Here is a 15,995-nt window from a genome sequence, read left to right as displayed (position 1 = left end):
TTTTATGCAAAAAAACTACTACAGGAAGTGGTCACTATATTAGTGTTGGGTGAACTTCCATGGGCACATGATCTCTTTTCATTCTGCATGCATGAACGTAGGTGTTTATAATGGGAGCAAGGGTGAACATAAATGTATTGTGCCCCCAGAGAACACTGTAATTCTATGAGTGATGCCAATGTGACTATTTGGTAAATGAGTTAATAATTTCTGCTTTGCCTTTGCAAAAGGAGAGTTATCTAGAGATAGTTTTTGGAATAAAATACTCCACAGAGAAATCCAGAGTCAGCAACTGTCCAGGAACAGGAGAGACTATATAGATTCACTTTCATTTAAAAATATGTTACCTAAATACTGCGCTGAGGCTACAGGAAGAGAAAGAAGTGGCAAGATGGACACTCAGTTATTTCCCCTGTTGTGTTAACAGCTGGTTAATCATCACATGGTTGACACAGTCACATATGTCATTGTTTAAAAGCCTAACTTATGTATCCACTAGAAGAAAATCAATGATTCCTAAATGGACTTCATCAAATATTTTATTAAATAAAGGTATATATATATATATACACACACATATATATATATGTGTACCATTATTGTACCATTTAGGATATACAACACAAAATCCCATAAACAATACAAAAAATAAGTCTTTTAAAATGCTTTTGTTTTCCCAAATATGAAATTTTTAAAAAATCAATGTGACCTTATACCATATTTGACTTTTCTATAAAGATGAAAAATTACCCCAAAGAAACAATGCAAATAATTCTGATAAGTAATCCAAGCTATGTTGCTGGTATGTTTGAAGTGACATCTGCTCATTAATTAAACATTTTAAAATGTGTCTTAAACTGCAAAAAGGTTCAGTTACCATATGCACAAAAGTAGAAACAAGTTTCTCCCATATACCAAGCAAAGCTTCATTGAAATGGATTCTTCATTGACATCTAAATGTTACCTCAGTTCCCTTGGCCATAAAGGGAGGTCAATACTTACCACCTACCTCCCATTAAGGTAGAGAAAAGAAGTTAGTTGATGTAAAATGGTTTGAAAATGAAAAATGATGTCTATAAGCATGCTTTCTTGTTCTACATTTGATATTTGTAATGAGTTTATTGCTTCTGGGACATTGAAAGGACGTGGGCAATAAAATATATTGAAAATAATTGGATAGAGAAAATGAAATCGAGGCAGTCCACTTGTCTCATTTTATTCAGTAATAAGCTATTGTGAGAAAAATGGTATAAGAAAAGAAAAGAAATACACATTACTCAGGGATTGTTAAATGCCAAAATGTAATGGAAATTTTGTGATGATTTATTCCAAAGGGTAATCAAAAATTTCTCTATGGATAGAGAGGCTTATATCTAAGAAATGGATCAAATTGATAGTTTTTGTAATAAGCTGTTCTATGCAAATAACATAATATTTTATCAATGGAATGTACACATAAAGAAATTATAGAACATTCCATGGAAAATATCCCAGCTAATAAAATATCATCTCCTCCCTGAAAATCTGATACTAACATTTGTATTTGTAAGTCCTGGCTTAACTGTGTAGAGCTAGAACAATTAATAAATAGCCAGAGAATTTAATAATAGAAGTAATTTATAAAGAAAACTTCTAATAGTCTACATCAAATCAGAGTCACATGTAAAAAAGTATTTTCAATTTAGCTTCTTTCCATATCATGTTAATATTACATGCATTGGTATGAGTTGTAATATGCAATTGTAGATGTAAAATACTAAACTAGGAGAAAAGTAATATGTTTTCTCTAAGCACCTCTGTAAAACACAGGTTTTCTAAAATTTTTAATCTTGGGAATGACAAGTGCTAGTTTCTACTAGTTAACCAAACAACGGGTAAAACTACAAGGATAAAAATAAATGAGACTTTCTAAATTGAAACTAAAACGCATCCTCTGTATTTCTGAGTCACTGAAAACCATCACTATGGGAAACCATATAGTGTTCTAGACTAGAGAAGTAAATGTAACTGGGGCTTGGCAGAACACTTGACTCAACTCTACAAAAACACAAGCACCTTATTTACCAGGAAAGAAAATAATGTATAAGCTAGAAAAATTTAGACAATGTAAGGAGAAAAAATTTGGCATCAATTACCTTTTTAGCCCTTCATTCAATTTAATTGGCTGGATTATGGTATGTAATATAGATGCATATCCTAATTAAATATATGTTTTTTCTTAAAGGGGAAGTGAAAAAAAGAGCAATTTAATAATGCAATGAATTCATATCACTCATCTCAAATTACCAAAAATATTTAAATATATTTCATAAATAAAAAATGTAAGTAATAGTATTGAGTGAGATTAGCACACAGAAAATGAATGAGTATTTTTTATTGCTTTATCCTATGTTTTTACTTTCAACTTTAACATGGTTAGAGAAATTTAGAAGTGGAGCACAAGACAAAAAGCATAGGTTTTACCCTGACTGATTGCCTTGTGATGAGAACATATACAGTCAACACCAAAAGAACCAAAAAACATTGTAGAAAGCAGAAAAATAAATAGTACACAAAATGCTAGTTTCCCTCTCTCAATAATAGATCGTTGTTTTAATTTTTTACTTAGCCTCTACAACATCCTAGAAAACTTATTTTAAGTGCTTCAGAATTTAGAGATTAGAGGCTGGAATCAAAATTAAAGGGAGAACAATCTGGCTCTTAGAAAACTCTTAGGAACTGGTTTGGCAATGGCAAAGTATATATCTGTGTATCATAACACACATCTTAGCCATTAATTTTACATTACCCAAAAACGGTTCCCCCATTTTTTTCACTACTTTAAGTAACTTGCCAAGTTTTCATACTTGTAACTTGTGGATAATTGTGAGAGGGTTTTGTTAAGTAAATTGTTCTTATTTTGTTTCATCCAGACTATGCAGTCTTGTTCAAACTTGAGCCACATTCTCATTTTTTCACTATGATTAAATTATTCTTACAGCATCAAATTTCATTTTAATCTCTCTCTTTTTAAAATTAGAGCTGTCAATTCTTGCCTTTCAGGATGCTCTAACGTGTCTAAACAAAATCTAATCCTCAGATGTAAACATGCAAGCTTAAGTGTTTGAACAACCTTTGTATATCTATATTCTTCTGGAGAGAATATATGAACTTTGGGGTGTTTATTCATTGGTAGGCACAGAAAGAAAATATCTACAATGAATTTTTATACCTCTGGAGCAACTATCTCAACTTGAGACTATTTTGTTGGAATACAATTTGAATTTATTCCCCAAAGAAAGAAACTTCTCTCCATCGCATAGGGCTTTTAACGGGTTAATATGTCTTTTGAAAAATCTCTAAAAAAATCAGTTAGTGCAGACTTTTAAAAAATTCTTGAAGAAATTTTGGAAAGATCTGCAAATATTTTATCAATTTTTATCGATTCATCAGATTCTAGGTATCCTAGCTATTCTGGTCTTTTCCTTATTTAACTCTCAGAATAACTTGCCCATTATGATGAAAACAAGTGCTCCTTCAACATCAAATAACCAAAAGGTAAATATGGGAAAGTGGTAAGAGAAAAACCAGAGTTTATTTTTTCTTCCCTCAGGCATATTTTCTGATATGCATCTTTGGAGCCAGATTTTCCTTGGGACCAGTTTGGGTTAACTGTAGGTGCTGAGTGCTCACATGTAAGCTAAAATTAATTTACATAGTTATTACCTTACTGTTTCCCTGTTTCCCTAGTATTTTAAGCATCTGCAGCATTAAAGATGTTCCATGCCAAAAGCAATAAGGCCTTGACACCAAACATAAAAAGTTATATTATTTTATGAACCCACCTCTTAGGAATAGGAAATGCCAAAAGTTCCTCTCCTCCAAAGAGAACTTGGTGACAGGATGGGATCAAGAGATACAGTTGGCAGTGTATGGCAAAGGTGGATGTGCCAGCAACTGGTAGAATGATTCTGAACTAATAAAATTACTTAGAATCCAAAGTGGATGCCTTGTCTTTTTTTTTAATGACCACCACCGATTCTAGGTGAATGATTTTCAGAACTAAAATGCAACAATCATGGGAGCATCAAATCAACAATTGACCTAAAACAGTCATCAAAGTCCGGACATAACTAATTCAGTTGTAAATAAAATCAATAGCTTTAGCATCTGAACCAGTTTCATGTAGCAAGAAGTTTGGCATTTTTTCCCCATTGACAATGAATGAAGGACAGAATGGATCAGTTTAGACACTCCAACTCAGTGACTTGAATTCTGAGGCTGGCAAAGGAGGCAAATCCTTTGAGAAGTTCACAAATACCAATTCAGACTTTTGCTTTCTTTCAACTATTCTAAGTGTTTAACTCAGCAAGAGTAAAATTCTTACAAATTTGAAAACCCCAATACAAAATGAGCTAAAGAGAAGTCTGGTTTTATATCTTCTCATCTACTCATAGTAAGACATGGGAATTGTCTTCTAATCAAGGTTCTCCTCTCACATAAAATTTTAAGCATTAAACAAATTCATTCTTTGAAAGTAGTGATCATGGTGCTAGGCTTGGTTCAGATTTCATCAAATACTCTGAACAATGAAGGGAAACCATCTTGAGGACTGTTTTGCTCTTTGTCCTCTAAAGCTCTAGATACGGGAGCTAAGTCAGCAGTATGCAGCACTTCCACATTTACCATCAAAGAAGAAAGACTGATCTGTCAAGGCAAGGGCTCGCAAACACAAATGAATGTCATGAATTATGGACCACTTTAAAAAAAAAAGGCTACACCTGATGATGGACTAAATTTCCCATTTTCAATAGCAAAGAAAATGTGAAATTAGAACAAGATGCGAAATATACATCAGACAACCTTTCACAGGAACGCCTCTCAACATTTCCTCATCTTTGTGAGAAAGCAATAAACACTATGCATTGTACTCACTACAGAATGCAAACCTGGAAGGGAATGTTTTCTCTTGAGGTGGAACAAAGGCACTCTTAGAATAAACAAGAAGCATTACCCCTAATGAGGATTAGTTGAGAGGTATGAATCAACAGCACAAGATTAGGAATGTTTGACCTGGTTTATCTGAGTGTTAAAGGTGCAGTCCGCCGCCTTTCTGTAACTTTAAACCAAATAGCCAAGATGTTATGCTTTTCTTTTTTGCATATGGAGACTTGTCTTACCAAGAAATGTTTGTTTCTGATATTTCATGGCAAGTTTGGGAGTCATCTTTGTGCTGGGACAGACATTCTTTATATAAGTGCTATTTGAACAAGCTACTATAATAGCCTGCCACATAGCATGCAGCACAAAGAGGGAATTACATAAATTATATCCACATTCCTACTCTTATTATAGAATCATTGTTAGTTTTCTAACCATCCCTGGTATTAGCTAAAAGACCTGTCTCAATTTAATAAGGGGCTTCCTGATGATGGGGTGCTATATTAGAGGGCTTCTCAAAAACAATTCTTAAGGAATATCAGTGTGGGAGGGCATGAGTAAATGGGATAAATTTAACATTTGGTATATCAAACGTTTTAGACACTCATGGGACAAGCCCTTAAAATAATACCACAGGATTTTTGTTCTGTTTTGTTTTGGTTTTAAAGAAAGCAAACGGGCTATTTTGATTGAGCTCTGAAACTGAAAATGAAGGAGGCTACACCTTTGACTTCCAGGCTCTTGTGTTCATGAGCAACAAAGGGCAAGGAATGGAAATAGATACCAAACGGGCAAGAGGAAGACAGAGAGACAGAGAGACAGAAGAGACAGGGAACGGCGAGTTTCCCAGCACAGACACCAATAGACAGGTAGCATTGACACTGTACCTAGAGAGGCTGCCCTCGGCGGCCAGGCCCTGGGAGTCATCGAGGACATTAGGTTCACTGCAGGAGGGGTAGGGAGATGAAGCATTTAGGGAAAGAAAATGCAAACAAATAAAAGAAAAAGAAAAAAGGCATGCAATTTTCTGCTTCCGAGAACCAAAAATAAATTGAACAGAACAAGGAAGGAAAAGGAGACAGTCAACCATTTCACCTTGTGCTGGGTTTGTCAAGACATAGGACTCAAGGCAATGGGGGAGGAGAGACTTTGGATGGATACGACTCTCTGAGGAGTGCTCTATCTATGGGTCAAGAGTTGGAATTTAAAATGAGCTCCAAATAGATATGTGAGCTCTGAAACACACGGGAGACCAAGAGGTAGATGATAAGAACTACCCTTGCTTTGGTAACCATTTAATTGGGTGCTTATGTTGAACTTATTTATATGATGCTTCATTTACAGTGTATGACACTGTCATATGGAAACCACTTACCATGAACTGATGCCATTAAGAGAGGCAAAGAAAGAACCTAACTCCACTGTTAATTTTGCAATGAGAATGCAAATAAAGGGAAGGATGATAACTTTGGAAAAACTCATATGAAACTTCCCTTACTTCCTAATTCCATCCTTTATTCACTGAATTGTAAATGTTAAAGGAAGAAACCTGCTCAATTGGGCAAAGGATAGTTTACTGATTTGTTTGAATATAGCTGATTTGGAGACTTGAAAAGAATTATTTTATGCTTTGTCTTTGATTTCCTTTAGTCCCTAGCATTGAGCTTAGCACTCACGAGGTACTCAATAAGTATTTATTAAGTTGAATGGAATTAAACTATTTAGAAAACTGAAATGCCTCCTTGCCTTCCTCAAAGAATACAGGTTCATTTAATTGCATATTGCTAAAATTGCCTCTGTCCCAAAAAGGGTCCCTATTTCTCTAATGTACATCAACATTATTGCCATTAATATCTTCCAAAATATGACTCAAATAAAAAGGATTTAACCATATTATTTTTATGGATGTCTAATATATCCATATTAGAACATATATCCTCACTGTCAATGAGTTAACCCATTTATATATATACATGTTAAAATATATATATAAAATTTGTGACCTAGATATTTTAAACAAAAGATCAAAAATATTCTTTAAAAGTGCTATAATTTCATAGTTTAGTTAAAACTTAAAAAAAATGGTAACTACTCATATTAACTGCTTATATGACTTTTGGGGGGTATTATGTAAATTTTTCTCTCTGATTTTATTTATATTTTATTTATGACTTACTTTTAACAATAAGTTAACAATGATAAAATAATATTTTACATTGAAGCAACTTTTATATATTAATTTTGCAATAGCATTTCGTTTATAAGTATGAAATTCACTTATTAATCCTCCTTATTACCTTTCCCTATTTTTTGTATGCCACAAAATTATACTTAATTTAACAAATTTTATTTCATTTGTGTAGTTCATAAAAATGCTCCTAGCAGAAATTTAGGGTAGAAGTTAATTTTTTATAAACATACTTATTTTACTTGAATATTATAATGTGCCCTTATTTTTTGGTGATTATGTATGGATTATAGCATTTAAACTATAGTTATTATAAATAAAAATAGATAAAATACAAAAGGATACATTTTTTTAAAATTCAGTTCTTGAAATAAAAATATCATTGGCTCTGAAACAGATTTTTTGTGTCTTATTATTTGTTTTTGTTTTGTTTGGGGGCCACACCCTGTAATGCTCAGAGCCTGTTCTTGGCTCTGCTCTGAGGAATCACTCCTGGCAAGCTGAGGGATGCCAGGCCTTGAACCCAAATTTGTTTGAGGCAAATGCCCTACTCATTGTACTGTATCTCAGGTCCCATTTTGCGTCTTATGTCAGGTCATTTTCTATATCAGACTTTATGTGTTTTAGCCGTTTTTATATACATATTCTTGTTTTGTGACTACAGTGGTGCTCAGGGCTGACTTCTGGCTCTACACTCAGTGATCACTCCTGGCAGGATTGGATTGGACCATTTAGGGTGCAGTGGATTGAATCCGAGTTGGGTGTGTGCAAGGCAAGTGCCTTATACACTGTACTATCTCTCCACTCTATGCACTTTATGTACATATTCTTAGAGGTCAGAGAACACACAAAATGTTTTAAAGAGTTTAGTTAGCAAACCTCCTCATTTCGAGAGGAGAAAACTGTGATTTCTTTTTTAAATAATATGCCCAAGATCACAGATAGGTATAGACCCTTTTCTATTTGGCTGAAAATATCACTACCTCCAACTGAACACTATTGTTTTACCTGAATTCTAAGCTTCGCCAAATATATCAAGCCAGTTCTATACACTTGCCTGTTACTACTGTTAGTAGGTTAATGATATATCTGAAGCATCAGATGTTACATACCACCCAAGAGGACTACCTTGTATCTATTTATGAAAAAATTTTAAGGAGAAGCTGCTCATCTCTTAGGTCAGCTCAGAAAACACTTTCTAAAACTCCTGCTTGTACAATCTCAGCTGGTAAGTCTTTCGCTGAATGTTCTACTTAAAAACATTATGGATTATTTCCTTCTCTATTGACCTTCCAGAAAGCAGGAGCAAAATTTCAGAATGTCTACCTCCTCTTCCCCTTCATCCCCAGAGGCAGAGAATAAGATATACATGGCCCTTTACCTTTGGCTGGGTAACATGCCCACCTCAGCCTGAGGTGCAGACATGCTAGAGACGTGGCTGGAAAACCGCCTCCTTCCTCCAATGGTACTCAGGAGGTAAGCTTCTTGTTCACTTACCACACTGGGCATGCTCACAGAATCATCTGAAAGGGTAAGGAGAAGTGGTATAATACAGAATTGAGAATCCAACCAGATTTGTACCATCTTTGATTTGAACACAACAAGAAAGCATGCTTTAAAGTTAATGTCCCTTTGTACAGACTAAAAAGTAAAGTATGTGGGCTGGCATTTAAAACTGTGCAAAGGGAAAAATAATAATTGTTTCCATTAATATCACCTCCCCTCCTGAACAGCTTTCATGCAATAAATGTTAACTTCTTGTTCATTTTTCACAAGTAGATTATTTGTAAACAGTAGGGGGTACCTGAAGTAAAATTTTGGAGAAGCTGAACTACAAATTTTAAAGCACTCTAATTTTAATTAAAGTTTAACCATGTAATCTTATTTTTGTCATAGAAACAGCAATTATTACATTCAAATTTATATGAACATTAAGTTCTACACTTATTCTAAGTGAGCTAATGTTTTTTGCTGAATAAGGAACTTGATTTTGTTATCATTCTTAGGCACTGACAGTACAATTTGCCATGCATTAGATAACAGAGCATTTTAAAAACACAATAAGAAAATAAGCAACTAAAAAACCCCATTAAATGAGAAGTGTTTAGTAAAAACATTTAACATTCACTATTAAATGTCTACCGATAAGTCGTACATATGAAATCTCTTCCTCACTGTATTTCTCCTAATTTCCAATGATCAAATCTCAAGTATGGGTGCTATAAACTCTTTGGCTCCCTAGTGATTAGAAACATTCAACTCAAATTTCAGTTGTGGTCCTTTAAAATCATTTGTTTGTTCCATTATAGCTGGTTAGCTGACAGAAAGACATTTGTGGTTCCAGGAGAGCACTGCTCACTTTTCCTTGCTCGATAGGGTCATCAAAGTGCTGATGAACTCAGCAAGATGTTAGGAGAAAGGAAATAAAATTTTCTTTAGTTCCTTAATTGCAATTTCAATGGGAGTTATATAAACAAGAATATTTAGGCCTTTACTTTACTTTTATTTAGGGGTCACTAAAGATGCACATTTTGCTCGAATTCCTTTCAAATGACTAAAGATATAAAGGAATTTAAAGAACAGAAATGGGAATCGTGAAATCAATCACAACTTCATTGTGAATCATTTCTGTAAAAGTGACAAGGGAAGGGCCAGTAATAAAGTTCAGGGGTTAAGTCATTTGCCTGTACATGGTCAACCCAAGTTCAATTCCCTCTACAGCCAGGAGTGATTCCTAAGTACAGTGCCAGGAATAAACCCTGAGCACAGTGAGTATGCCTCCACTCTACCCTACAAACGACCAGTAGATCAGAAATGGTAAATAAATAAATAAAATAAAAATAATAGGTCAAACTTTCTTCCCAAGAATGAAGTGATAGGGGCTGGAGCGATAGCACAGCAGGTAGGGCGTTTGCCTTAACAAGCGGCCGATCCAGGTTCGATTGCCAGCATCCCATATGGTCCCTTGAGCACCGCCAGCAGTAATTCCTGAGTATATGAGCCAGGAGTAACCCCTATGCATCACTGGGTGTGACTCGAAAAGGAAAAAAATAAAAAAGAAAGAAATGATATCCTCTGACCCCGCCATCCCCCTACCCCTGATTTTGCAGGGTGACCTACTTTCCTCATCTTCCTCATCGGTCCGGCTCAGGGTGTCCTGTGAAGCTTGCTGGGAGGGTTCACTGTCCTGCTCCCAGACAGTGCCGGTGCCCGTATTGGAGCGGGACATGGTGGCCAGGCTCAGGCGGTAAGCAGAAGTGGAGGTACCCACGGTACTGATGGACGTCTTCCCTTGATAGGCTGCAGGTCAAGAGGCGAGAAGGAAGCCATGGTAAGAATCTTGAAAGAACAAATATTTGATATGGATGCCTTCCTGACCTCTTCCCAGCTGCCTCTTCTAGAAAAGAGAGTTAAATAGTGCGTCGCCAATAAATGATCTTTTGTTTGTTTTGTCTCTTTGGTTTTGGGGCCACATCTGGCAATGCTCAGGGGTTACTTCTGGCTCTGCACTCAGGAACCACTCTTGGCGAGTTTGGGGAACCATATGGGATGCTGGGGATCAAACTTGGGTCGGGGGGGTAGAAGGCACATGCCCTATATACAGTACTATTTCACCGGCCCCATAAATGATCTTTTAGACAAAGGAAAACAAAAAATGAGAAAGTTTAAAGAATAAAAAAGAATTGGCTGCTGCTGATACAGAATAAAACTGTTTCCTTGTAGGAACGTAACATCTTGAAGAATCTAAAATGTTTAGACATTTCTTCTCCTTTATCACTATTTGATTTCATTTTCCAAGACTGGTGGTTAGAATAAAAAACTAATATCCAGTTCAACTGTGCCATCCACCTTCACATATTTTATTGAGAAATATATCTCACCTGACACAAGCATATAGAAATAATTCTATCTAATGGGAAACTCACACTAAAATCAAATTACATAATTGAAGCATGCTCCCCATTTTTCTTTTTTGGAAATTACACTTATAAATATGATGTCATATTATTTTATTACAAAGCAGAATATTTGACATTGTACAGATTTCATTAAGATTGTATTTGTCATTGATTTGTCTTCAATATAACTTTGCAAATAATAAAAGTTGTAGGAAGTCTGAACCCCTCTTCCTACTACCACATATAGATACAATTATTGTCTACTTATGGGTAATGACTGCCCTCTAATGGTAGGTAATGATTTATTGTCCTCTCTTACTAATTTCTTTCCTCAGTTGAAATAATAAACAATGTACTGCAAAGAAAATATTTTGATTAATGCAGAGGAAACAAAACTCCCAGCTTACAAACTCTAATTCAACCGTCTAGCCAATTTGTGAAAAGATAGACTTTACAATCACTCAGCTAGAACAGGTTTTAAGCATCTTCACTGTCTTAATTTTTTATGCTAATGAGTCTCCTTTCCTCCTCTTTTTTCCTCCCTTCCTTTCTCTCTCACTTCCTTCCTTCCTTTCTTTCCTTCCTTCCTCCTTTATGTCCCACAACCAGCTCAGTGTTCAAGGGAACCACACACTACTGCAAATGGAGCTAGACTCTAAATTCTGTGCCTCACCTCCTGGTCTTTTTTTTTTATTTTATTATTTTATTTCTATTCTATTTTTTTTTTATTTTTCTTTTTTGGGTCACACCCAGTGATGCACAGGAATTACTCAGGAATTACTCCTGGTGGTGCTCAAGGAACCATATGGGATGTTGGGGATCAAACCAGGATCAACTGTGTGCAAGGCAAACGCCCTACCCCCTGGAGCTATAGCTCCAGCTTCTGTTCTTTTTAAGAGAAAATGAAATTAGAATTTAAAGACTTTTCTCCCTAGGTACATATGTGAGAGAGAACTTAATTACAGAATGAATATTTGGGGCTAGAGAGATAGTATAGCAGGTAAAGCTCTTTCCTTGCATTTGGCCTACCCAGATTTGATCCTGAGCACAGATCCAAGAATAATCTTTGAGCATAGCAAAATATGACCCCAAAAGTCAAAACAAAACAAAAAGAAAAAAAGAAGAAACGAAAGAGTAAAAAACTGTTTAGAAAGAAGGTAAAATAACATTCTTCGGGTAACTTGTGATCGCTGTTTTGTGTTGTTATTTATGACATGGTGAAATTTACGAATGTACGAATGTGACTAATTTATCATATACAGTTCCAAAAGGAGCATCAACTAGGTTAGAGGCATTCTTTGTAGGCTGTGAGTTCTACTAGTGAAAGAAAATAAATTCTAAACACCTCATCCATCCTCACCTGATCCACTGTGAACTGCCTCTTTCAGAATTTTTAGCTCACTGTTGAACTCAGCGATGAGGGAGCTCTTACAGAGAGGGCGAGGTATGAAGCGTCGCTCCAGCTGGTCTGCGATGTGTTGCCGGGCAGAGAGTTCTTCATGATTCTCTGCTGGCTGGGCGAGAAGCTGAAAGGAAAGCATGATTCACAGGTCGTCGATTTGTCCTGCTGTGAAATGAACCTCTCTGTAAGGTATAGCAAACTCATTGTCAGTTGTGAGAATTCAAAAAGGTACACATCTATCAAATAAAGTAACGATGACATCTTAGTACATCACTTAATGAAGGAAGAGCACTCATCAGTACATTGCTTTGAATCACTGTTCCATGAAATTAAAGCAAGGAAAGAATAAAAGAATCTCAACACATGAACAAACATTTGAACTGTTCTTTTAACTGTGTCATCAAAGTAATAACTCACACATGTCACTGAAGCCATGAGAACCTTCTCTAGATTATCCCTTTAAGTCAATCTTTATTTGGGAGGGGGGAAGGATGGGGCAATACTAAGCGAGAGAGGGCAAAGTTGTATAGGTAACTAAAGGTCTTATGGTCAAGGTCCTTCTAACACAAAATGGTATCTTCTGGGTTATTGGTTTAGGCTATTTTTTTTTTTTTTTGGTCACCAAGGATGTCAGTAATAGTTCCTATTAACTAGCTCAAGGGCATCCCTCCAGCATTCTTGCTGCTTGTGACTTATGGCAAGCAGTACAATCCTGGTGTCTACTATTTCCTGGAGGAGAAGCTCACACCCCACCTTGCACTGGATGAAAGGGCGTAAGAGCACAAATATGGGTATTCGGGTCCGCACGATGAAGTCCAGGAAGTCCCACAGGGCCAGGCCTCCCACCTTCCTCAGCGCCATCTCCTTCACCTGGAGGCTCAGCCAGTACCACTGGCTTCCCAGCTGCCTCTCAAAGCAGACGAGAATCACCTTCAGTGCTTCGCAGTGGGAAAAGAGAAAAGTGAGTCTGCATGTCATGCTTCAGAGCAAAAAGGATAAAAATATATTGGTATTTAATGACAGGGCAGGATTTATGTTAAACCTAGAAATTTATGTTAAATCACACATGCCCAATTGCCCACCCCTCCAAAACCCGCATCCAGAGGCGTGGAGACATGGCTAATCTTCTCACCTTTTTCTATTTTTTCCAGTGATTCTGGGTGACGTGTGTTGATATCAGGACAATACACCTTTGCTAAATGCTTATAACGACTCTTTGGAAAAATAGTCATGGAAACAGGGTTTCATTGACTTGAAAGGGAAATGTGTTAAAAATATGGGGGAGATTTGGCTCATATTTTAATTTCTAGAAGTTTTTTCATAGTGCTGTATGGTAATGTCAGTTTTATTACCTACCTCCTAGGCTAAAACATGGGTATTTTAAATGTTTTTCTTTAAGTAAGAGTACTATATTGCTATTAAAAGTAAAATTAAGCCTTTCAGGAATGCACAAAATAGCCAAAATTAAGTCCTTCCTCTTCCTTGCTCCCTTCCCAAACCCACCCTAAATTGTTTACTGCAGGTTGTCAGCAAATGTGTTTGAGTATATGTTTACAGATAAAAACAAACCAACCAAAAAACACCTTGCACTCTGCCCTCCACCATTGCACATCAGGTCTATTAGACAAATTGGACCCTGTGTGTGTGTATGTGTGTGTGTGTGTGTGTGCGCACATGTACATGCTACTGTTTTTTGCTTACTTTTAATAAATTTGCGAAGAAACAAAAAAAGAGAGATGACAATGTAATTGGAGAAAAACAATAAGTTTAGGTCATGTGATCTTGAAAGGACAACATATCTTGTTGCGGAGGATGTGGACTGCATAATACCATGGCCACCATTTGCCTTACATAAGTCTTGTAAGCTGTACAGTGCACACTCTTTGTACACTGGGCTGACTCTAGATATAATGGTAGCTACCAATGATGACCTCATGAGCAATCTTGAACTGCAGCAGGGATGCAGATGCTAGAGGTGCCCTACCATATAACCAGATATTTTTGTAAAAACAGCCAAAGTGATTTAGAGATCACAGCTATGAATGTACTTCATTTTTTGGCATCTGTTTACTGCACAAGACCAGTACATTCATTTGTAAGGCTAGTGCTTTTTCCTTGCTCAAAAACTTCTTTGCATAATTTCTAAGTCAAATTCTTTTAAAATACTTAAGAGATTAAAAAAATCCTTTAAAATTGTTTTTCATTGAAATATAACAAAACCAAATAATTATGCACATATATATGTACATATATACGTGCATATATGTACATGTGCATATATGTACACCCATGCACAGGTGCCTATGTAGAAAGAAGGGGGAGAGGAGGGAAAATACCCACCCAGATATGCTGCTTGGCTAGTGGACTCTGCTAGCCCTTCCCTCCGCAGGTCTTTCCCTGCATCCCCGGGGGTGGAGCAGTGGGCAGGAGAACTCTCCAACATGAAATTCTTACTCCTGGACGTGCTGATGATCCGGGGTGGCAGAAGCACATTAATGACGGTCTGCAGCAACAGCTGCACCTCAGGTTGCTCCAGCCAGGGACTATCTGAGGGGGGCAGAGTTTTGAAGAGAGAAGCGGAAGGAAGAGTCACAGGGCAGACTTTCCACTTTTCATACAGAAAAATTCAGCTCTCTTTCCAATTCCAAACAGAACACCCTAGCTATGTGGTGATCTCACCAAGTACAGCTTCTCTGGACAGAAAGTGTTCCTGGAACCGGGAGCTTTCTCCATAGTTGACACCCAAAGCTTCATGCTTTTAGTCAAATCTTACCATTTCAATTTCCTTTCTTTCTGTCTGTTCAAATACTCATAATACACTCTCTTTATGTTTGAGGTAAAACTTTCCCTAAAAGTGCACCCCCGGAAAGCAAAAAGGATAAAAATATATTGGTATTTAATGACAGGGCAGGATTTATGTTAAACCTAGTGACAGTGGGTTTATACATTCACCTGTCAAGTCTTATCAAATTATCCATCAATTTGTACTATTTAATTGATTGAAACAATATGTTTCTTTGGTTTATTTTTTGTACTGAAGTGATTTTAAATAGAATAGATTATCTAAAAGAGTAGAGGAAAAAAAACATACTTGATTCAGGTTGCTAATCTGAAATAAAAAACAACTCTATTTCCTAAGGTAACTTTGCTTATGTCATTCAGATGAATTTTAGTGATAGACTTTATGGGAAAAGAAAAAAGAAATAATAGCCTGACATTTCAGAAAATATGACAATCATAATTAATTTCCTTTAGTTAAATTAATCAGACCTTTGCTTCCAGATCCTACTGTGAGCACAAATGGGATGAGTAGATTTAAAAGCATCCCCTCCCTTCGCTCTTGATTGGTGAACGGGGAGATCACATGGCTTAAAGGAAAATCTTCTTTTAAGGCCTGTGCAGTAATAATAGAAAGAAAAGATTAATTGACCCCAGACCAATTTGCAATGTTTGTTTTATTAGAGTATGATGGAGACGGCGGCTCCCTGCTGGCTGCTCCTGCAAACTCTGATTTCAGTTGTCATCTGTGCAACATACGAGAGTCACTCAGAACTGATACTTTACCATTTGCTTGACATAATTGAGA

At 36.3% G+C, this 15,995-nt stretch overlaps 1 protein-coding gene across 3 annotated transcripts in view; it reads right to left on the bottom strand.

Moving 5' to 3' along the window:
* Positions 1-15,995, bottom strand: part of UNC80 (unc-80 homolog, NALCN channel complex subunit) — a 255,397-nt gene that overhangs the window by 8,481 nt on the left and 230,921 nt on the right. For 2 of the 3 annotated variants that reach the window (XM_056111839.1, XM_056111840.1), the window contains exons 54-60: positions 15,680-15,803; positions 14,750-14,956; positions 13,163-13,347; positions 12,368-12,533; positions 10,229-10,408; positions 8,490-8,631; positions 5,808-5,864 (exon numbers count right to left, since the gene is read on the bottom strand). In XM_056111839.1, the coding sequence (XP_055967814.1) occupies positions 5,808-5,864; positions 8,490-8,631; positions 10,229-10,408; positions 12,368-12,533; positions 13,163-13,347; positions 14,750-14,956; positions 15,680-15,803 (1,061 nt within the window). The remainder of the gene's footprint in view (positions 1-5,807; positions 5,865-8,489; positions 8,632-10,228; positions 10,409-12,367; positions 12,534-13,162; positions 13,348-14,749; positions 14,957-15,679; positions 15,804-15,995) is intronic. The other variant, XM_056111841.1, reaches the window with a different exon arrangement.

This window comes from Sorex fumeus, unplaced genomic scaffold (genome assembly GCF_029834395.1).
Source record: "Sorex fumeus unplaced genomic scaffold, SorFum_2.1 ptg000014l, whole genome shotgun sequence".
NCBI lineage: Eukaryota > Metazoa > Chordata > Mammalia > Eulipotyphla > Soricidae > Sorex > Sorex fumeus.
This window is presented reverse-complemented; position numbering and strand designations above follow the sequence as displayed.